Genomic DNA, 24752 nt, shown 5'->3' with positions numbered 1-24752 from the left:
CGAAAACTAATCAAGCAAATGGAGCCAAATTTGTCACGCGAATGTTTTAGGGGACACGAAACGTTTCCATGGTTAATAGACACTCCTCCCCTTTCTCTGAGGGGGAGGGGGGACTGTCATACAAATGAAGGATACATTTCTGCATAATTCAAGAACTAATCAAGCAAACTGAACCAAATTTGGCATGTAGAGGGTTTAGGGGGCAAGAAACATATCTAAAGTGGTTCAACACTCCTTCCACCTACGGGGAGGCCATCTGGCGTAGTGGTAACATCCATACCTCTCACGCTCAAGGTCACGATTCTCACTCCCGACATTCTTCCAAAAATTGAAGTAAAAGTGAACAATGAACAGTTCTGCGATTGGACCCATAAACTTGCTCATAATAAGAAAACATGAATGTTTGAAGGTATTGATAACAAAAAACAAATTTTGGGCGGGACGAAGTTTGCCGGGTCAGCTAGTTCAATATACAAATGATTGTCACATGTTCCGCTCTGACTGCATACTATGAGGGATTTTCGTTGATCAATCATAACGATTTCGATCTTTTATTCCTGCTGTATGTGTGATTTTCCAAAACTGATTAATGTGGTATGTAGCTTACATAATGCTTAACCAAATGTAATCCATAACTCGAAATTTTCAATTTTGCGACTTGGTCCGCTCTGACTTAACACCGACCACATGACATTCGCCCTCGACGATTTTCATTATTTTATCAACCATTTTCGGACCAGATCGTGGTGTGGCCTTGAAATCAAAATATGCGAGACGGCTACCGGGATCGATGTATGCTTTAAAAAAAGGTTTAATTTCGGATGGCGATGAACACAAAACTACAAAAAAATATTCAATGGAAAAAATTTGCTACAATCGTATGTTTATGAACCCTTCTACAAAAACGTTTTTACGCTCTGCATTTGAAGTCTGTTGAAAGTTCCGAGGTTTCGCTTTCGGCATTACAAAAGCGACAAATATCATCTTTTGCTAAGCCTATTTTTTAAGATGGTATTTACTCGGGCAGTGCTCTGTTACAAAACCAGTAAATGTGCTGAAGTCTTTCTTACTAAGGCTAAGCAGATGTTGAGTAATGTTAATACTCAGCGTAATAAATTTTTTCGCCTGTTTAAATTTTGCAGCCATCCTTGTGGGCAACCTTTCGTTGCAATCACAGATGTCGACGACCCGCCCAGCTCCGAGGTGATTCGTCTATGTGTGGGCATGCCCTGGATCCATTCGACTATGCCGTTATCGAAGTGTCTTTCTCTCATAGCTTGTGCCATTGAAAGATAAGAGGCATTATCAAAGGCACCTTCGATGTCAAGAAACGCGCATAGAGCGGTTTCTTTTGACGAGAGAGATTTTTCAATTTTTGTTACAAGCGTGTGTAGCGCTGTTACTGTGGATTTGCTTGGTTGGTACGCAAACTGGTATTTGAATAATGGGCATTTGGACATGAATACAGACTTTATGAATTCATATAATACTTTTTCCATAGTTTCCAGCAATATTGATGATAAACTAATTGGTCTGAATGCCTTTGGGAGTGATTTGTCACGTTTCCCCGCTTTTGTAATGAAAACTACTTTAACAAGTCTCCATATCGAAGGAATGTGCTATAGTATCAGACTTGCATTGAAAATCTCGATAAGAGGCGGTTTTGATTCTCCATTTTGAATCAGGGCTGGAAAAATCCCATCTGCACCTGCAAATTTGTAATTTGTAAGTTATCTCACCGCGTTAACTACTCTGGTCCTCGTGAAGATAGAACCGGGAACTATGTTAGCGACATCCTTTGCACTTTCAGGTCTTGTGAGGTACCTTCGGGAACTTTTTGTGTCGGTATTATAGCCCGGATTTGTATTCGAGTGGACAGATGTAGATTCCGGGAAATGAGTCTTCATCAGTAAGTCTAGTACTTCTGAGGGAGTTTTTGTAAACGAACCGTCGTCCTTTTTAAGGGAACCTAGCCCGTTCGAGTGGTCTTTTGCCAGAGTCTTATTGAGTCTAGCAATGATTGGAGTATTTTCAATGCTTCCGCAGTTATAAACCCAGGATTTTCGTTTGGATCGTCTCAGTTCTCTGCTGTACTCAGTTAGAGCCGTTTTGTATTGAGTTGAGCAGTTTCCGCGCTGTTTTGCGAAGCTGTTCAAGCCTTTTATTCCACCAAGGAACGTTTCTTGCTGACGAAACTCTTCTTAGTGGGCAATTGCTGTTGTAGGCAGAGACTATCGTTTCGGTTGATTCTTTTGAAGCTGATTCAAGCTGCTGAATCGACCTTATTTATGAGTTTAGAGTTTTTGACTCGAGTTCAGGGGAATACCGATCCCAGTTGGTTTTTTTGGGATCTCGGTATTCTCTCTGAATTGTCATGCCACCAAAGACGCCTCTTCGGAAACGTGCCAGTTATGAATCTTGTCAAGAATAACCGGGCTACACAGCGTTAGGTCTAAGACTTCTTGTCTGATTGCGTTTATGAATGTTGGTTCATTTCCTTTGTTAGCAATATCCATGTTGTTTGACGAGAGCAATTCTTAAAGACACTCACCTCGGTAGTTAATGTCGGTACTTGCTCCTTGTTGATTTCCCTACAGTAGTTAACAAACGTCGCTACCTCTCGTGGGGGAACCTCAGGAACGTCGCCAGGAAAGTAAGCCGACGCAATTACGATGTTGGATCTTCCTTTGGCGGTTGGTACTTCCACTCTGATTGCGACGATGTCCCTTTGAATGAACTCTGTAATAGGAAAGCATTTAATGTTTGCATTTACTAAGATAGCAGCTCTTAGGAAGTCATGCTTGTCATCGTAGAACAACTTACATGAACCTGTTTGAATACCTAGTATTCTTCCTTTGTGAACCCAAGGCTCTTGGATAACCTCCTGGACAACACGCTCGACGCTGCTTTAACGTGATGGAGGCTGTTAGCGTCGAATCCGCGTAGATTTCATTGGAATTGGATCTCTTGAGTATACACCATTTTTTCGGTGGAGAGATTCTCGTTTTGGCTCTCAATGAGGCTTTTGAGTCTTTCGTCGCTGTATGTTGCACTTTGTGGAAAAAAGTCATGAAGAATATCTGGACGCGGAATATTTTTGCGTCTAGAGCAACCAGTTTTATGTTATCTTCTAGGGTTATCATGGGAGCCACTTTCTTCAATCATTCCGAAGTTTGATGGTCTTTACAAGAAAGAATTAGATAACCCGACTTATATGAGCCGTTGAAAAACTTGGGTTTCACCGGTTCATTTCTTTGTTGCTCTATTGCAGTGAGTAGAGCATTCTGAGTGGAATCTAGTTGAGCTGTAGTCAGTTCAGTGTTGTGGTAGTTCTCCGGGAGAATTCCAACTTTGATCTGTTCTAAGGCTTCTTAGAAGGAGATTCCAGATTCGTTAGTGGTTTTTGTGGTGTTGTTTTGAAGAGTGTTATGTGCATCTTTTTTCTGGCCATTCAGCCCCGCTCTTTGACGGGGGCAGAGATTCTGCTTCGATTTTTTAGAAATCGGTTTCTCATCACTACTAGGTAGTTCCAATCCTCTGGGGTATTTTGTTGGCCCAGAGATATGCCGACCCAGTGCTTGCAGCCGAGCTTCCTTTGCAGGGATCCCAGCTGCGACCAAGTTCTTCATCTTCCTTCTCTGACCCTTGATGAGGTTCTTTTTCCACAAAGAGTGGACCTCGGCTGAATCTACAACTTTAGATTCAGTTTTTATAGTGACGCTACATTCTTCACATCAGTGACCGGCTCTTGATGCAACAAGGGCAGATGATACTGTGGATGGTGCCCTAGTGCTCCACAGGCTCCATTAACAGCAGGGTTTAGACCCCCCTACCATTCATCCCTCGACACGGGTCGCGCAGCACCTTGGCTTAGGGACAGGCGGAGTTGCTGTGGATAGAAATTTGCGATACGATGATCTCGTCGTTAGTGGAGTTCCATTTCGCTCAGGAGAGAGTCTGATGGAGTACTTTTTGATTTGGAACCGCTTTCTGGGATACACCGATGACAGTATTCCACACGTGGATATCAGACGACTCTTCAAAGGCACTCCGTCGAACGGGACCGCATGTTTAATTCTCATTCTGTTTGCTATAACTCGATCGTTACTTACGCTCTCGAAAGCTTTCTCTCTCGGAACTTGGATTCACAACCAACAAATGTATTTTTGTGAACGAAAACCTAGGAGCCGAGGGCGAGGGAACTACGGTCCAAAGCTCTACAAATGAAACAAGAGGACAGCTAGCTAACCAAAGTTTGGTATCGTACATATCAAGGAGAGTGCTGATGGACAAGAAAAGCCTATTTTCTCGAAGAACGATCTACAATTTTCGTCGCAACTATTTCCTTATTTTTTAGCTACTTTTTATGATCCACCTTAAGTTGATTGTGCAGACATAGTCGATTCCTTGTTGTCTCACTATGGGACAAAATTCTAAAATATACTCACACTGCGCGATTTCAACACAAATCTTCTTAACAACAATTCGGCTAAGACATCCAGATCTAAATTCATTTTATCCATTCAAAAAATGTGCAGCCTTGGTTGCGATCCAACATTTTTCCATAGTAATGGCTCATCACAATTAGATCTGATGTTTTCTAATCGTAGACCACGGTTGCTTCGCTTCAATCAAATAGATGTACCTGTATTTTCGAATCATGATTTTATTCATGCTTTACTTGATTTTGAAATAGTATCCACTTCACCACAAGTCGAATATCGTGATTATTCCTCGATGGATGTAAATGGCTTACTTCAGGCATTTAATTCGTTTGACTGATCAAGTTTGAATTGTGAAACTTTTTTAATTCAACAATTGAATATCTGCATGATCATTCCGTGCCTTTTCGAACATTTAGTCCCAATAAAGCTAAAAATCTATGGTTCAATGGCTCCATTTGTAAAGGTATTATTTATCGTGATTTGGTTTACAGGAGGTGGAAAAATAGTAAATATCCCAACGATCATAAATTATTCAAAATTCTTCGATAGATGAATTTTGTTGATGAATCAAAAATCAAATTACTCTTTTATTTTCAAAAATCGGAAAATACATGCATAAAAAAATTTAAAAAATTGTTTTGACTCGATTATATACAGGATTCGATTATATACAGTGAAAAGAAATTAGAAACTGTATATAACCGAGTCCGCGCTGTATAAGCGAGCGCCGCTCAGAACTCCACTCAGTTATAATTGAACAGCGATTGGAAATTTATAGAGCTTGTTAGTCGTTAAACTCAAGATTTTTTTCAAAATAACAGTTGATATAATAATCAGTAATCCACCATTTGTACGTAAATCAGTGTAACAATTAAAGAGACAAAAGTCTCAAGTTACTGATTCGTACTGTATATCTCCCCCATTCACCCCAAGCCCCGAAGGAAAAAAAATTTAAGAGGTTGTGTCTAGGACACGACCGCATTTTTGACGTAGAACTACGGAATTACAGAGCGGACTCGATTTTATACAGTCTCCAATTTTTTTTCACTTTTCACTATCAGTGCTTTTCGTTTATTTAGTTCCGTCCCCACTTTACGATTGAACTGCCCTGCCATCTCGCACCTGATTTTCTAGTTCGCACTTAGAACACTTTTGTTTCTATATTCCGCTTGAGGTGGGATCGAACCCCAGAACATGCAACGTTGTATCTAAATGAATGCAGTGTACATCCATATTCCAAAGTTCAGGACACACTTCCACATCCTCACTGGCGTGAAAGTTTCCCGTGCGCTGCTGGTGTCTTCTTTGTCGTAGCACACTTTGGTACAGAGGGCTTCCTCTTCTTCGAGAATTTGTGGTAGGATTGGGCGATCTTTAGAAAAAGATCGAGGATCGATTCAATGCTCAAATCGGTACCAAAGAATCAATCTTCAGCTGGACCTGATGTCACCATCAAATTTCGTCACAATTTAAACTGTCAGCCTAGTGAATGTTATGGTGTAAAAATAACTTGGGATCACTTGTTTTGTAATGACCAAACTTATAAAACTGCGTCTTCCAAATTTACTACCACGAATTTGAGAACCTTGATTTGCAAATCATGAGAATTCGTTCGCAGTGTATATAGTTATTAACTTTATTTGATAAAAACGTGACCTGTTTTCTGATTTAGCACTCTTCCTGAAAGACGTAGTTCTACGTCACAAACTGTGGCTTGAACAATTCCTTCTGCAAACTAACTGATAAGTGTGTCGCAGTATTTTTGTAGAAGACTTCATAAACGAAGGATTCAATGAAAATTTGGTGGTCAACGATGCCTGTTATCGAGACTACTCGATTCTCGGAATTTAATTGCAACACCTTGTAAGTACACAGTTTTAAAATGATCGGAAAGGTTTCGGGCAGTCGACAGTCAGCGTGAAATTTTCTCAGTGTTTGTTATTTCTTAGCCTACGCATATTCCTATGTCCCGATATCCTCTGGAAAAAAATTATACGTTATGCCAATACAAATCGATAGTTTCCATAGATCAATGGAAGACACTCTAACTGAAGATGTTCGTTATATGTTTTATGGAAATACATACATTGTTTTCTAAAACAGAGTGTTAAATATTATCAATTTGTATACATATTCCTAGGGTTAACGAAAATAACGCATATTCATTATGAGGTTATGTAGATATGATCTATTTCAATGAGTCTGATTTTCTGGGATCAGGAAAAAACACTGATCCGACAGAACAGTGCCGCCGCTCTTACAGTTCAACCATTTTTAAATCAGTTCCTAAAATGCATGAATAGTATGAATAATTCCAACGGGAAATGCCAACAAAGCATCCCACTCTGCTGAATGCCAATCTAGCTCAAATCGATGAAGATTGCAGATTACAGCAATAACTAGGACTCATCCATTACTCGACAATGTGTGTCGCCAAGGGGTAATGTCTCTGCCGAAGGCTGCAGACAAGCTTCGCTCAGCACAACTCTGTTCTAATGCGGAGATAATAATTCCCGGCATAATTTCAGTTTATCTTTTGAGCACACGTAAACTTGCATACATACACACACACACACCATACGCCAGTCCGTGTAAATCAGGGGCAGCACTTTCGCACAATTAACATAAGGCTGAATCACTTGGCCGGGCAAGCAATCGCAGGATTTATTATTTGCCAAAGAATGACTCAACGGCTTTCTCTAAATGGCACCAAACTCTCAGTCATCCGGATAAAATCCGTATTGTTTATGAGCTATAGGATGCGGATCGGGAAAAGTAGGAATGGTAGCACCACAAACAATAGACCACCCGACGGGTGGACCGACCCGGGGAACGGAAAGGAGTCGCATCGTGAATTTGGAACACGCCATATTTCCTCCCCAGCATAACAAGCAAAATCAGTTCTACCATGCAAACAAACTCCGTTCGGAACCAACTGTTTTGATGGTTCGGGAATGTTTTCGTACGGAAGCGTAGTTTTATTGCTCCTGAATTGGAGCAGCCGAATGGCGAATGGTTATTACGAGGACATTGAAAAGTTCACGAGATTGGGGTTGGCAGCGTGATCTCAAATTGAAAAGTGGGAAACGAGGTTTTCTCGATTTGACATGATTTGTAATATGTTAACGATTCTATGAACTTTTGTATGCGTTCAAACTCCCAAGTCCCGAGATAGATTTTTCCAATATCTCACTCCAGCAAATATCAAAGGTGAACTGCATTATATGAACTATACTCGGATATTTCTGGGACTTCCCCCGTATGTACGTCACAAGAAAATAATAAACAACAGCTCTCATCACTCATCATCGGTTGCTGGGAAACGTTCACTAAATAACGCTTCACCGCTAAATTCGTCTCGTTCATCACCACATACCTCTCTAATCACCAGTTCTCCGTAAAACTAGAGACTAAAGACTTTAGTCTATGGGAATAACAAGGCAGAGACGAGAGAACCTCTGCTCATAATAAAGGGATGAGGGACAATGATGCTGAGGCGGTACAAGAGATGGTAAAAAAGTTTTCGGAGTAATTGTAACAGAAACAGAAGCGCTACGTTCCACAGCAGTCTCGAAAGGGTGGGAAAGCTGCTGCTGCTTTTGCTGTTGGGAGTATGAAGGAGCTGAAGGTCAGAGATATTTTCGTACTGGAAACGACTCTTTTCGCCAGGTATCTTTATCTCGCGGAACAACAAGTTGAAGGAAAACTTTGGCTATTATGTATCCGAAGAGGTAGGAGTGGATTGGAGGTAGATATTCTGTCAAACCTGCAATTGATGGTGAATTCTGAATTGGTTAAAATTCCATCGAATTAATTATGTACCTTATGAACCACACCAGGTACAGTAATTAGAAGTGAAGCAGACAGACCATGTGACGAGAGACGGAGAAGTTTCGCACTTCACGCATTCCAAGTGACAATTAAAACAATTTCACCGTTTCAAAATTAAATTTGAATTTTGTCCTCACGCCAGGAAGAGGAGACCACACACGACGCTTGTCTCGTCCTAGATAAGCCTCAATGGTTGCCAACATGTTACCGAGCTCTTTTTAATTGCACCAAAGCTATAACCTCCAGTCTCGATCCGTCCCAGGCTCGGGTGGCACGATTCTAGGGGAGCAATTTGCAATACGTGTGGTGTGGCACGTCGGTGTGGTTGTTGCCGTGAAGCATGCAGGTGTCACTTGCTCAAATGTGCGGAGAACTTTGAGAGCACGTGACACAGAGAACAATCATTCCTAGTTTCCAGTGTTGTTGAGTGCAAAGGTCTGACAGAGTGCGGCAGAATTTCCATCCGGCTTGTCTTGTTTCTCAGACTTGCGACGGTCGAATGGGAAGGAAGGAAGGATTCATTTGAGTGAGAGGCAGTATATCAAGCAATTCTATGTCAAGAATGGAAAAGTGATTCCCATAAGGATGTAGTACTGCGTACGAAAAGTTTACGAATTTGTTGAGACTGGTTGATGTTTTGGATGTTGAAATTTTGGTTAGTGGTTTAATGTAATTGAGGCAACTTTTAGTCTTGTGATACATTCCAGAAAATTATTTGAAATATTTAAGCATAATTTCGCTGTCGCGTCCAATTATATTAGAAACAAAAGCAATTGATGTATAACCATCTTGAAACAAAAAACATTAAACAATGAATGTAAAATTTAGCTCATTCGTCCGAAACTATTTTTTCTCTAGATAGAAGCAAATAGTAAATTGTTAATTGATTTTTTTTGTTAATAACCAGTATAGATAATCTGGAAAACATCTGCTTGCTGGGTGGGCTTATAGTTTAATTGTTGAATGGTCCGTCAGACCCTGATTTAATAAATGATTGATTTTATTTATCTCATCGCCAGACAAAATATACCAACTGAACATCAATGAAACCAATATTCTTACCCTTTTCACGGCTCTAATCCATATTTTTGATGATAAATGAATTCGCATTGTACGCATTGAACATTGAATTCATTAGACAATGTTGTCTCTTTAGTACCCTTTTCGAACCTTTGAATTATGTCCAATTTATTTTAGCGTTGAAGATTTTCGTGTATTTCAACCCATTTTGGGCAGTGAATGTTTTCGAAGTGAAACAAATGAATTTGATATCAAGAGCTTTATCCATATAACAATTGCACAAACAATACAGTCATTGTTAAACTTATTGCAAATTTGATGTAATTTCATTCTAGGACGGGATTCTTGTACAACAATTCTTCGATTAAATTGTGTCAATGAACTCTCATCTTTTATGGTTTAAATTTCTGTTTTTGTAAGTATCCGAAAATTTAAATCAGTTGGGCGTGAACAGATATTCAAAGTTGATTAAACCTTATAATACACAACATAGACTATTTACTATTTATTTTAGACTGACATTGACACACACACTATGAGTGGAGTGAAATTGAAAATTGGAATGTCGCAATAAAGAAAGGAGTTTGTATGCGATTTTGAAGGGACCTTTGGACATGTCGTTATGGAGAGATTAGTCGCTATAAAGATTATAGAGAGCTTTGACTGTAATTCGATACTGCAAAATCGAACGATGTACTTTTCAGTTCATTTCCTACAAACTAACAAACTACACTTCTTCAGTAAATGGTCTGCTTTTATTACCAAAAAACGAGTTCTTTACTTTTATTTCACACCAAAGCTCAAAATCCAAATAGCTACAAAAAAGAAAGTTTGAAGACATATCTAATGTCTGTTAATAGGTAAATTTATAGAACTTAAATACTATCCCTGATGTCGAAAAATTCTCTTCGTTGAACTCCGGTATATGAATCAGATGCTTTTCAAACGCTTGCGCATCCATGTAGAAAGGAAGAGTTTTTAAAATTTAGTCCACATATAGGGTTGGGGAAAAAGAAATGTCGTATTTCTGACCTAAATTTGACTTTATTTAACATACTTCAAATTATCCAATTTAAGTCAAATATGCTCCGTTTTGTTCGAAAACTTGTTGACATTTAGAAGGCAACTTCATTGTCCCCCTCTTATAAAACCTCCCCTCCTTATTAGCAAAAATCTCAGACAGTCAGTTTTCGCAAGCCTCTTTTGAGGCCAACTCAGTATCACCAAGAGCATTTAGCATGGACCGGAAGAGATGATAATCACTTGGAGCCAGGTCCGGACTATACGGTAGATGCAATAGGACATCCCATCCGATCTCCCGTAGCTTCTGGCGGGTCATCAAAGATGTGTGAGGCCGAGCGTTGTCCTGGTGGAAAACAACACCATTCCTATTGATCATTTCTGGTCGCTTCTGGTCGATCGCCTGCTTCAAACGGTCAAGCTGCTCTCAGTAGAGAACCAAGTTGAGGGTCTGGCCATAGTTGAGCAGCTCACAGTGGATGATTCTCTTCCAATCCCACCAAACACACAGCAAAACCTTCCTGGCCGTCAATCCGGGCTTGGCGATGGTTTGGGCCGGCTCATCGTGCTTCGACCACGACTTTTTTCGCTTTAGGTTGTCGTACGTGATCCAATTTTCATCACCAGTCACCTTCTTGTTCAAAAATGGGTCGAGTTCGTTCCGTTTCAGCAGTGCATCGCAGGCGTTGATTCGGTCTAAAAGATTTTTTTGTGTCAACTCGTGTGGCACCCATACATCCAGCTTTTTTGGAATCTAATCTTCTGCAAATGGTTCCAAACGGTTTTATGGTCTATACCCAGTTTCTAGCCAATCGAGCGAGTGCTCACATGCCGGTCTACTTGGATGATTTCAACGATTTTATCGGTTACCACGACGATTGGCCTGCCAGTACGGGGTGTATCTTCGACAGCCACTACACCGGAACGAAATCGATCAAACCAACGCTGTGCTGTGCTAATCGTTACAGTATCGGGTCCATAAACTACATGAATTTTTTCGGCCGCCTTCGTTGCAGTTTTACCTCGCAGATAGTAAAAACGTAAAATATGGCAAATTTCTTGCTTGGTGGACTCCATTTTTGACTATAACTATGACTGAACTTGAGACTGAAAAGGACAATCACAACACTGTCAAAACGACTCTTGTAGCACAGATTGTCGTCTTTAAATAGCCGTAGAGTATGACCCGATGCGATAAGTACAACACAAGATATGTTTAAGTGTTGCCATATATTGACAATATACGACATTTCTTTTTCCCCAACCCAATATTTGTAGCTACTGTTCATTTGTCTTGGTAATTGTCTTAAGGAGACATTCTAGTATAGAGGCACGAATCACGGACGTTTTATGGAGCTCCGAAAAAATGAAACAAAGAATATTTTTCAGGTCCATTATATCATTTTTTGTTCATCTAAAATTGAACAAAAACCTAAATACAGAACATGCTGGAAAAAATAAAAGATTCCGAATGTTTATAACTCGAACATTTCGTACTAGATCGGAAAGATGTTTGCAGGGAATAATTCTACGCTTCTATCGCAATTAATAAAATGTTATTTTTCATTGAATAAACAATTGAATAGCTGTAAAATGTTAAGCGTTATCTAAACGCCATAACTGCCTAATTTTGATTGGTCCGATCTACGGTTTCCCAAACACAGCCATCAAACCCAAGCAGCCTTGGGGAAATCGGCATTGCAAATACATGAAAGTCGGGGGTATTTTTGTTCCGACTGAAATGTGTTTCACCAACACAGACTTCAGAATCAAGGTGTCTGAGGAAATTGGCATAGCAAATTCATGCAAGTAGAGATGTCCAAATTTTTCGTTTATTCGATTATCGATCAATCGTGGGGCCGTTTTAAAATATTCGATTTATTCGAATAATTGTCTTTCAGTATTCGAATAATCGAGCGAATACTTATTTCTTGTAACCAAAATGAGCAGACATTTATTTTAAAAAAGATTATGATGTCATAATTTTAAAAGTTACATTAAATATAATTTTAAAATAAACATGGTGCAGTATAATGCTTTTTGAATGAAATGGCATATTAGTAAGTAATGATAAATTTACCATTTCATCATTTTTTGCGGATGATTGAAAAAAGAGCACATTATGAGAATGATGCACAATATTTTATTGCACCAACATTAATTTTTTTCTGTTCAAAATTATCTGTTCTGCGAATGTTGTTGAAATAGAAGATTTGTTTGAAAATTTCTGCTTGGTGCCTATAACTACTAGTTCAAAAGAAGTATACGTATAGAATCATTGACCACTAAAAAAATATACCATTCTTTAGCACTTTAGCACCACCACAGAATTATTTTTATGCTTCAATCGTAAATGGTTCAGCATATTCGATGAATTTGAACAAAACACCATGACGGTCAAACACATTTTTCATTGTATTTAAAAAAAAAATTGTTCCCTTTTCCATTAATCGCGATTGCTGTGGTAATTGTTCGATGTATTCATATTTTTATTTTCCATTATTCGATACAAAATTACTCGATTAAAATTTCAGATATTGGATTATTTAAATTAATCGAACGATTAACCGACGTCTCTACATGCAAGTCAGTGGCATTTTTGATCCTACTGAAATGTGTTTGCCTAACACAGACTTCAAAACCAAGATGTCTGGGAAAATCGGCTCTGCAAATAAATGCAAGCTTCGAATACTTTTATACTCGCTTGCCTTTGTGCAAACTAGAATATGTTTCCTTAACACGGTCTCCTAAACTTAGGAACCTGGGAAAATCGTGCAGACACTAGAGACGAATGAACTTTCAAGTTTCAATCCTTTATAGTATAAAAAGTAGAAGGTGAAGTTTTTGATTCATGCAAGCCGGGGGTACTTCTGCACCCGCATTTTATTTTTTTTTGCACTCCGCAAAGTGTTTTCCTAGCACGGTTTACAAAAGCGGGTACGAACATAACGCTTTGGCTCGGTTATTCATTATTGCATTGAAGGATATGCTTTCATATCTTCTGCTCACTAAATTTCTACGCATACCATTTAATGATTAGGCAAAATGTTGTTAACCATTTGCTGCGGTAACGCCTATTGATTAAACAATATGCGTTCGACATACATGTCAAAATCGGAACTGAGTACCTGAAGTTCATCAAATCAAGCAAATTCGCGGTTCGAGAAGTACGTATACTTGAGAGATGCAAACTTCAGAAGGAACCGTAAAATAAAATAATCGTTTAATAATTCTTCCGTTCATATATTTTGTCCTAGGCATCATACCAACCGTAAAAGGACTGTGATAAATTAACTTGTAACGAGGAACATTATCTATCACAATGCATGAATTGACCTTCCATGGCATTATACAATCTTTTTACACACAAAGCAAATATAATGAATTCAAATGAATTCGGGAATTGTTTCATTCCATCAAAAATTTAATCAGTACAAACAAATTCTTGCTAAACTAAGGTTGTAAAGAAACACACTGATCTGGCCACATTGTTTGGGGCAAAAGCCGGTCTAGTGGGAATTGACACCGTTGATAGGTAGGAAGAATAGAGTAGAAGGGAGATAAACAGAATCAAAACAAAAGGAATAATCAGGAATAATAGCACGGTTACACCGAGCCGAATAAAAAGTGGAAATCAATTCACTAGTAACAACAAACTAGAGAAGTAGTAAACTACTAAAAGTTTACTGGCTAGCGTTTGAGTACGAATTGATCGAATCGTTGTAGGAGGAAAAAAGGAGAAACTATCTTTTTTGAGCTGCTGAAATTTGCTGTTACAAAACGGTAGTGTATTCCCTACAATCCGAACAAACTCAAAAAAGATATGTCGGATATGGAATCCTCAAAAACGGTTGCAAACTTCACGATGACTGCCTGCCTGTACGATGACGTCAGACACCGATGAAGGAATGGTCTGTTGCGATGGATGCGACAATTGGTACCATTATCGATGTGCTGGCGTGGAGGAAAAGGATATCCAGAAGCAGCCGTTCGCTCTCCACTCGGTTGGGCAGTGTACGGACCAACTAAAAAGTCGAAACAAGCGCGGAATTTCGTCGGGTATCACCAAGCAGTTTCCAACGAAGACCTGCATACCTTGCTGAGGCAACAGTACGCACTGGAGGAATCGGTAGTGGCGGTGTCGCAAAAGTCGAAAAAAGAAAAAAGGGCTCGTGAGATTCTAGAGCGAACCACGGTCCACATTGGTGACCGTTTCGAAACCGGGATGCTGTTGAAAACTGATGAGTTGCAGTTGCCGAACAGCTACCCGATGGCGGTGCTCCGAATGAAGCAGCTGGAGAAAAGATTGGAACAGACACCAGAGTTGTTTGACAATATACGAAGACAGATTGTAGAGTATCTGCAGAAGGGATATGCGCATCTAGCGACACCGGAAGAACTGGCGAAATTTGCTTCGGGGTCATCATGGTTCCTACCAGTCAATATTGTGCGGAATCCGAAAAAGCCTGAGAAAGTGCGACTGGTCTGGGATGCAGCAGCGACAGTCGATGGTGTCTCTTTAAATTCGCAGCTACTCACGGGACCGGATTTACTCACTCCATTACCGAAAGTCATCTGCCGTTTTCGTGAAAGGCCTATCGGATTCGGAGGAGATTTAAGAGAAATGTTCCACCAAATAAGGATACGAGAAAGCGATAAAAAGTTGCAGCTGTTTGTGTTCCGGAATTCTCCCAATGATGCCCCCAGCGTGTACGTGATGGATGTTGCCACGTTTGGATCGAAGTGCTCTCCGAGTCAAGCCCAATTCGTGGAGAACCTGAATGCGATGGAGTTCGTCGAGCAGTTACCGGAAGCAGCGGCAGCCATAGTGGAGAGTCATTATGTCGACAGCGTTGATACAATCGAGGAAGCAGTTCGGAGAGCAAATAAGGTAAAGTTCATCCATTCAAAAGGTGGGTTCGAGCTTAGGAATTGGGTTTCAAATTCTGGGATCTTTCTCGATGAACTGGGCGAAATTAAAGCGTTGCAAGCAGTGCATTTTAACCGGGACAAGGAAAATGGAACAGAAAGGGTACTGGGAATAGTATGGGATCCGAACCAAGATGAATTCTCGTTTTCGATGGAACACCGGCAGGATGTAAAGCCATATCTTTTAGATGGTGTACGCCCAACGAAACGAATCGTCCTAAGTTGCGTGATGGGGTTTTTCGATCCACTGGGACTGCTCACTCCGTTCACGATCAATGGAAAGTTGGTGATTCAGGATTTGTGGCGAACAGATAGATGATACCACCTTTGCAAAGTGGGATCGGTGGACTAAACTGTTGCCGATGGTCACTGATATTCGCATACCTAGGTGTTACTTTCCAGAAATCCGTTCGTCTTCTATCGAGTCTTTGGAGTTGCATATTTTTACCGACGCAAGGTTGCACGCATACGGCTGCGCAGCATACTTCCGGGCTGTGATCAAGGGAAATGTTCGGTGCTCGTTGATAATGTCTCGGTCGAAAGTGTCTCCACTTAAGCTCCAATCGATTCCGAGGCTGGAACTGATGGCTGCAGTCCTCGGTGCTAGAATGTTACACACGGTCAAGTCCAATCACACGCTGCATATCTCGAGACAGGTTTTGTGGAGCGACTCTCAAACAGTGCTGAGCTGGATCCGCTCCGATCAGCATAAATACAAACAGTTCGTCGCCTTCAGGATCGGTGAGATTTTGGAACTAACGTCTGCAAGCGATTGGAGACATGTTCCGTCAGATAAGAATATTGGAGATGTCGTGACGAATAGGGCCTTGGACCACCATTAGATTCAAACGGACCGTGGTTCAGGGGACCACAGTTCCTGCATGAGCCGGAAAGTATGTGGCCGAGTCAAGAAAAGGTGGAACTCGATGTTCCTGATGAAATGAAGGCATGTGTGCTGTTCCACGGAATATCGTTTACGACTCCATCGATCGATATCCATGTAACGGCACGATGGGGAAGGCTGATTCGAATAGCTGCTAGTGTTATAAGATTCATCAACAACTGTCGGAGAAAAGCAAAGAGTCATCCTATTTTTGTGTCGAAAGCTAGTAGTTCACTAGAAGTATTCGTGAAGAAAACTCCTAAATGTATTTTGAAGCCGCTGTGTCAAGAAGAACTTCGCGCGGGAGAAATAATTTTGTTGAAACAGGCACAACGCGATGGATTTCCTGAGGAGGTACGCACGTTGGAAGAACGGAGAGATTCCAACTCGTGGGTGCTTGTTGAAAAATCCAGCTGGTTGTATCAGTTGCGTCCAATCATCAATACTGATGGGGTAGTCAGGATGAGCGGCAGATTGGCGTTGGCTGAAGAAATTCCCTTCGACCAGAAGTTTCCGATTATTCTACCTAGACGGCACGGTATCACAGAGATGATCATTCAGAGCTATCACGAAAGGTTTGGTCATGCAAATCGGGAAACAGTTTTCAATGAACTCCGTCAACGTTTGTACATTCCAAAACTCCGATCGGTAATAACAACAGTCGTGAAAAACTGCACCTGGTGCCGTGTCAAGCGGAGTCAACCAAAGAACCCGTTGATGGCACCACTCCCAGTCCAACGAGTGACTCGACCATTGCGGCCCTTTTGCTCGGTAGGCGTCGACTATCTTGGTCCTATAGAAGTCTCGGTCGGTCGAAGAAAGGAAAAGAGATGGGTTGCGTTGTTCACGTGCCTCGCAGTGAGAGCAGTGCATCTCGAGGTGGTGCATACCCTAAGCACACAGGCGTGTCTGATGGCGATCAGGCGATTTATTTGCAGAAGAGGTTCACCCGACGAGTTCTTCTCAGACAACGAGACGAATTTCAGGGGTGCTAGCAAGGAAATGTCCAACACGGTGAAGAAAATCAACGTGGAATGTACGGAGAGCGTTACTAGTCCGACAATCAAGTGGCACTTCATTCCCCCTGGAACTCCACACATGGGTGGAGCTTGGGAGAGAATGGTACAATCGGTGAAGGAAGCTATGGAGGCGTTCAACGACGGCAGGAAGTTGACGGATGAGATTCTTCTGACCACGTTGAGCGAAGCGGAAGATATGATTAATACTCGTCCCTTGACATATTCTTCACAAGAGTCGGAGCTCAAGGCAATCACGCCTAATCATTTATTACGATGCGTGGTCAAGGAGGCAGATAGCACGATCGAACACGTTGATCTGGCGGAATCGTTGCGAAACTTGCACAAACGGTCACAATACTTGGCAGACAGGATGTGGCAGAGGTGGTGCAAGGAGTACCTACCAGGAATCAATCGGCGGACAAAGTGGTACGAGGATCAAAAGGCTTTGAAAGTTGGTGATATGGTATTCGTAGTAGACGGAGAGCACCGAAAGAACTGGGTCCATGGAGTTGTCGAGGAGGTTATCGAAGGAGCAGATGGTAACGTCCGCCAAGCGATGGTTCGGACGACGAAAGGAGTGTTCAGAAGAGCGGTGGCCAATCTGGCAGTGGTCGAGATTGCTGGTAAAACCGGAATTGGCTAAGCAGTACCGGAGTTACGGGCTGGGGTGTAAAGAAACCCACTGATCTAGCCACATTGTTTGGGGCAAAAGCCGGTCTAGTGGAAATTGACACCGTTGATAGGTAGGAAGAATAGAGTAGAAGGGAGATAAACAGAATCAAAACAAAAACAAATCGAATAGCAGGTGAATTAGAAGTGAAAATAATATTGAGAATAAATTGGTGTATTTTTCTGGAAATTATTAGTAGTGAGGGCGGTAGTAAATAGTAGAAATATTGTCAATAAACTCAGGAGTAATAGCACGGTTACACCGAGCCGAATAAAAAGTGGAAATCAATTCACTAGTAACAATAAGCTAGAGAAATAGTAAATTACTAAATGTTTACTGGCTAGTGTTTGAGTACGAATTGATCGAATTGTTGTAGGAGGAAAAAAGGAGAAACTATCTTTTTTGAGCTGCTGAAATTTGCTGCTACAAAACGGTAGTGTATTCCCTACAATCCGAACAAAGGTAGTCCCACGTCAACCTTGCGGTTATATCGTAGATATAACCCACCTATTTTTTTCGAATTTCTAGACTAGAATACTGCCTTGATTCGAATAACATATCTGTCGGAACCATTGGGATGTGAGATAACGATATAATCTTTCTTTTTGGATATCCCATTCAAAATAATAGCTTGATTTCAGACAAAATGCTTGATAAAAGGTTAATATTTTAGTGGTCAATAATCTAGTTTTTAAGTTCAAAACATTCGACTGTTCGGTTCGAGAAGTACGTACACTTGAAATATGTAAAATACCTTGATCGTTTAGCAATTCTTCCGTTCACATATTTTGGAGGTCCACGATAATGAAATGAACAAGGCATCATGCCATACGTCAGACTTGCAACGAAGAACGTAATCTATCACAATGCACGAATTTACCTAGATTGGGATTTATTCGCAAATGAATTCGAAAATTGTTACATTCAATCGCTGGTTCAATAAATAATACAACAATACACTCAAATGATTGCAAAGCCAACGGTAGTCCTACGTCAACCTTGCGGTTGACGAATTTCATGCCATAACGCTCGTCTTAGGAGTTAGCAGCACCATCTCGAATAGCGGTGAAACGTTGTGAGTGTAAAGAACTTAAGCAACTTAGCATACTTGAATTCTTCGAAAAAGAATTAGACTACAGGGTCTTTCAGATTAAACGCTCACGCACCATTTTTTAATAACTTCTACAAAAGGGAACCGATTTTTATAAAAAAAAAAATAAAGCTTATTTTAGGATATTTTCGATGTGAACATAATTCTTCATGCACAATTCTAACATTACGACTTCGATGCTGTTGTAAATCCAATTTATTTGTTCTTTAAGTTCCTCAAAATTTTGTGGCTTATCAATATAGCAACGGGCCTTCACGTATCCCCAGAGGAAATAATCCATCCGATCAGACTGAACGAGTAGCCGAATATTATCGTCCCGAAGTGAAGAATGCAGTGTTACCATCGACGGAGCGAAAAAAATTATAAGGAGCTATTCGATTTGTTTGCGTGAGCGTCCAATCTGAACGACCCTGTACTTTTTGAAAAGGGCCAGACATTTTTTTCTTTATTTTTAACAAAAATTTATAACTCAAAAACTAGAATATCTACATAATTCTGGTCAAAGGACGAAATATAGGAAATTATTTCAGTTTTCATAAAGAAATGCCAAAAATAAAAAATAAATTACACTGAAAAAAAAATATTTTCAAAATTAATAATTTTTTCTCGAAATTGCATTTTTTTAAATTTTTAAAAAAAAGGTGTGTGATAAAGGCTATTCACATATCTTTTTTGAGAAATTTCCAACAAGTCACCCATACATTGAAAGATGGGCACTTTTGCGAGGAACAAGTTTTTCTAACAACTTATCCATGTTTTCTTTGAAAAAATCACTACTAATCTTATTAAAATATGAACTTTTGTCGAAGACATCAACTTTCTATCTTTTATAGTTTCTGGAAAACATGGGATTTTTGTGTGTAGACTCCCGAAAAAAATAATGTTCCACTCGTGACATTTTTTTTGTGTAAACTCTCGCGTTTGACATGTTCTTGCCAAGTTTCTAAATAAATAAAAGTTTCCAGAACATGTAAATCGCCATAATTTATACACAAAAATGATACGAGTTAAATCTTCATAGTAATTTTAAAAAAACATGAAAAAAAAATTATGATGGAGAAACATTTTTCCTGTAAAAGTACCCATCTTCCAATATATGGGTTACTTAGTGGAGATTATAAGCGCTATTCATATACATTTTCATCAAAACATTTTTTTTCATGATTTTTTTCAATTGTCTGATATTTTAAAATAAAAATAAAAAAATCCTCCACTTCATTCTCTAACCAACGATTCGTAGATCCTATAATTTTTAATAAATATAAATTGATTTTAAAAAAAGGGCCTGGCCCGGTAAGGGAGTAAAAAGTGCACCCAAACCAAATCACCAGCTATATGGCAAATATTGTATAGGATATTAAATAAGAAATTTTGGCGGTTTGTTTGAACCCCTATTTTTCTCAAATAATTATCTCGAAGCTTTTGAGGATGGCATGAAATAAACGAAAAAGTACGTTCTTCACTATAGATCCTATGTTGAACCACATAGGGGTTCAAAAAACCCGCCAAAGTGTCTTATTTAATATCCTATACAATATTTGCCATACATCTGTTGATTTGTTTTGGATGCACTTTTCACTCGCTTACCCGGCCAGGCCCTTTGCTAAATATTTGATTTTTAAATAGAATGGAAACGACAGAGCCCGTAAGTCATAAATATACTAACGGGAACGTTTTCTATATAAACTTCGTGCAAATATATGCAAAGATAGATTAAACGCAACACTGGTAACACTTCGAATTGATCACCCTATACCATTCAGTGAAATCTCAATTCGCAAAAGAAAAAAATAAGCTGTAAGCTGTTTCCCTATGACAATGCATCATTTCACATCTCACTCTCAGCAATGGCAAAATGAAACAAGTGAAGCAAATGTGCTGTACGTAGTAAAAGGTGAACAATCTCTCAAGATTCTTTCTGACCCATTCACATACAACAATATCTTCCTGTGTTATTCTAGAAAGACCATAATAACGAGAACACCAGTTCTCTCGCAACTATTCATCAACTCATCACAGTAATGCCTCCGAGCTGCATTCGCCCCATCCCATCCTACCACCATCATTCTCAGTCTTATCTTACCATTACCATCTGGCCCATTCTATTCCTCTGAGGGTGTTTCCCCTGAATCCACTCCGGCATGAAGACGTGTCACTGTTTGTGTTTTCTCCACCAACGCAATAAGCGTAACAGTGACAGATAAAATTCACAAACGCCTCCAAACCGGAACACAACCCGGTAACCCGGAAAATTGGACCAAAAAAGGGGGGTGAAAAAAAAAAAGTTTGTTAAGCTGATGCTGAATTAAACATGGATCGCCTGTCACCTGTCCTGCGTCCTGTTGGTTTTTTTCTTCGATGTAACCATTCCGGTCTTGAAGCGTGGGCCAATTTACATATGCGTGGTTTTGTAGTGTGTAATATGTATCAAAAATCGATCATGAACATTGTAGCTGGCTTATGGGTATAAATATTTGTCTGTGGAAATATTGATGGCGGAAACCCTAACAAAACGTTTTATCGATTTTATGACATTGTTGGTTAGGAATGGAATTCGATTTTACTGCCACCGTATTCAATAATAAATTTACTGGGAAGTTAAAGCATCCCCATCCGCTCTCCTGACATCATGAAATATATGATTAGTGCCATGTAAAGCCCACACGATATCTATTATAGGATTTTTGTTTTCTTTTGGTCCGTACTTTATGTTGCTGTCCCCAATATGTTGCTGTCCATTCTCATACATAATTCGCTGTCTGTTCTTTCGGTTGATACGACACGTAATCGTTTGTGACATAATTGGCTACATTTAATAAACTAATCACTAGTCTATCCTCATGTAAGGGTCAAATTATACGATAATTCTTTTCGCACAGTTCGTGTCCGGGAAAATTGTTTCCAACCTCGATTTCGAAGCAATCGCATCGTTCTGTGGTACCATAAGAGAAGACACTGAGGATAACGGTAATGATTCTTATTCTAAAATGAGATATTTTTCGTTAAATAAAAGGTAGGTCTACGTTATTTACATCAGCTTAGAGAACTCAATTGCTACTCGGAAATTATGAATTTAGTTGATAAATAAAATGGTGTAAGAATGAATATAGCTTTAGTGATATGTTTGAAGCCCCAAATCAATCGAGTGCCATATTTTTTTCGGATATCCAACGGTCTGGCACCTAGAGAGCGATGGGCCTCCTTTATCCGGTCTGGTACCTAGAGAGCGATGGTTCTGTTCTCTAGGTGTCAGACCGGATAATGGAGGCCCAGGCGGCACCTATATAGTACAAACATTTAAAAACTGAAGCTCGAAGCTGCTAGAAGAGGACGAAATTAACGAAGCTCCTCTTGAGGAATGTTGGAGCATGAATAAACAGCTATAAACAGCGTAGCGGAAAACATCCGAGGACACGTGGAACAAAGTCGACGATACGAGTGGTTCAATGATGAGTGTCAGCAAGTGTTACACAAGAAGAACGCGCTACCAATGCTGTGTCAAGCTACCCGTCAGAATGTGGAACGATAAACACAGAAGCGGAGACTGCAAACCCAACTCTTCGGGGAAAAGAAGAGTCGTCAGGAAAGGAGGAGTGTAAAGAACTCGAACAACTGCAACGTTCTCATGAGACGCGAAAGTTCAACCGGAAACTCAATACATCCCGAAAAGGAGCCTTGCCACGAGCAGAAATGTGTCATAATAAGGATGGGAGTATCCTGACGAACGAACGTGAAGTGACTGAAAGGTGGAGGCAGCACTTCGATGGACACCTGAATGGCGTACAGGCAGAGGACCAAGGTAACGTTGGAAACGATTACGTTGGTGCAGTAAATAATAAAGATGTACCACCCCGAACGATAAGTGAAGTTAATAATGCAATCGAACAGCTTAAGAACAACAAATCCACTGGAAAAGGCATCGGAGCGGAAATTACCAAGATGGACCCGGAAAAATTAGACTGCATCGAGTGATTGTTAGAATTTGGGAAACAAAAGAGCTACCTGTGGCGTGGAAAGTTGGGGTTATTATGTACTATCTTCAAGAAACGAGACAAACTACACCCAAAGAACGGTACCTCGCCGTATCAAAAACGGGCATCGTGCGGCACTTTGTGGACGCCTGATACGCCCGTTCTGGCATCTACATCATCTTGGCACTATTGGACAACAATCAGAACATTGAAAGAAAGCCCGGTTCCGGACGACCGATGACCCTAAGCGACAAGAAGCTCCAAAGGAACCGGCCAAACAGTGAAAAAGTACTTGGCGAACATGGACATACATGTCAGGAAACGGAGGTCCCGTCCACTGGTACTTCAGAATCATTCACTTCACCGTGATAATTGGGTAATTTGATAATTGGGTAATTTGGCATCAATTCATAAAATCCGGAAAGCCTGGCATGATTCAATAAATAGGGGCTTCAGATTCTGGACTGGTCAGATTGTTTACCATATCAAAGCCCTATCAAGAACTTATGAGGAGTGGTCGTACGAATAGTAGATGCAGCTTACAAGTAGTATGAGTGATTTGAAGAGCTTAAACGAGCAGCATCCTCTGCGTAGAACGAGATTCACACTACAACATGGCACAGCTTGGTCAAAACTACCCCAAATGGGTTACTAGAATCGATTGAGAACTAAAGATGACCTACACATTAGGAACATTAATGTAATTCATGTGAGATCGACATTAATTTTGTAAAGAAGTGAGAGTTTTTCGATCTGGTTCTATAGTTATGAAACACTGGAATTTTAGTTTTTTGATAGTTTCGCGCCTGAACACAACAATAAACATCAAATGGCCAGTCTTATAAATGAAGATAGTTATTGTATTCTATACTATATACTTCAATTCAACCGACTGCTCGCATATCTCTGGAAAATCAGAAAAAATGAGTGGTTCTATAGTTGTGAAACTCAGTGTATTACAGCGCATTTACGCATTGTACCATCTATTCATCAACTTTTAGGTCGCATATGAAAAGAGCTATGGAGAATCATGGACTTTAACGGCTTCCCTGGGAACCTTACAAGACTGATTAAGGCTACGATGGACAGAATACGGTGCTGTATGCAAATATTGGGTGCATTATCTGGTTTATTCGAGTCCCGCAGGGGGCTTCGACAAGGTAATGGACTCTCTTGCCTGCTGGCAATATTGAGCTAGATGGTGTTATGAGACGAGCGGCGTTTAACTTGCGATGTTCAATAAATCCAGTCAATTCATCTACTTCGCTGATTACGTAGACATTATCGACAGAACATTTGAGACGATAGCTGAATATTACACCAGACTTAGGCAAGAAGCAGAGAGAGTTGGAGATGATGGTAACGTCTGAAAATGATACCAGCCGCGAGATCAGGAGACGCATTAAACTAACTCGTAAATCCCACTGCTTTTGTTCAACGGCTACCTCTCATTGATCGGCATGCTTTCGTTCTGCTGAGGTATATTTCCCTTATCCAAGAATGACTCCCATTAGACGAGCTTTGAGATGGTAGTTTGCACTGCAAGAAATTCGTCCTGCTTCATTTGACCACTTTCCTTCTCAGATTTCCGTAACAATTTCAGCTCGTCGAACCACTGGCTCTCGTCCGAAAAGTATGAGCCATATTCTAAATGGGAATCACTTCGTCATTAGAGTTGAAACACGACCGTATTCCCTTCCACTCCGTAGCTTTCTTGTTCTCCAGTACCTCTACCACTGTGGAGCTATGATTGACTGGAAACTTCGAGGTTTTCCTGCATAAATTTTAGCATGCGGACTCCGAGAACACAAGCTTGAAGCTCAAGTCTCAGGAAAAAGATAAGTTTAAGTGGA

General features: G+C 40.3%; 2 protein-coding genes across 4 annotated transcripts in view; both read left to right on the top strand.

Moving 5' to 3' along the window:
- The window catches only part of LOC129765439 (uncharacterized), a 73610-nt gene that overhangs the window by 26631 nt on the left and 22227 nt on the right, over positions 1–24752 (top strand). The window lies entirely within an intron of this gene.
- LOC129766188 (uncharacterized) lies at positions 16141–17790 on the top strand. Its single transcript, XM_055766691.1, has one exon. It carries the CDS (start codon positions 16141–16143, stop codon positions 17788–17790), a length of 1650 nt encoding a protein of 549 aa, XP_055622666.1.

This window comes from Toxorhynchites rutilus, chromosome 2 (genome assembly GCF_029784135.1).
Source record: "Toxorhynchites rutilus septentrionalis strain SRP chromosome 2, ASM2978413v1, whole genome shotgun sequence".
Classification (NCBI taxonomy): domain Eukaryota; kingdom Metazoa; phylum Arthropoda; class Insecta; order Diptera; family Culicidae; genus Toxorhynchites; species Toxorhynchites rutilus.
The sequence above is the reverse complement of the archived record's forward strand: the minus strand, read 5'-3'. Positions and strand labels throughout refer to the sequence as shown.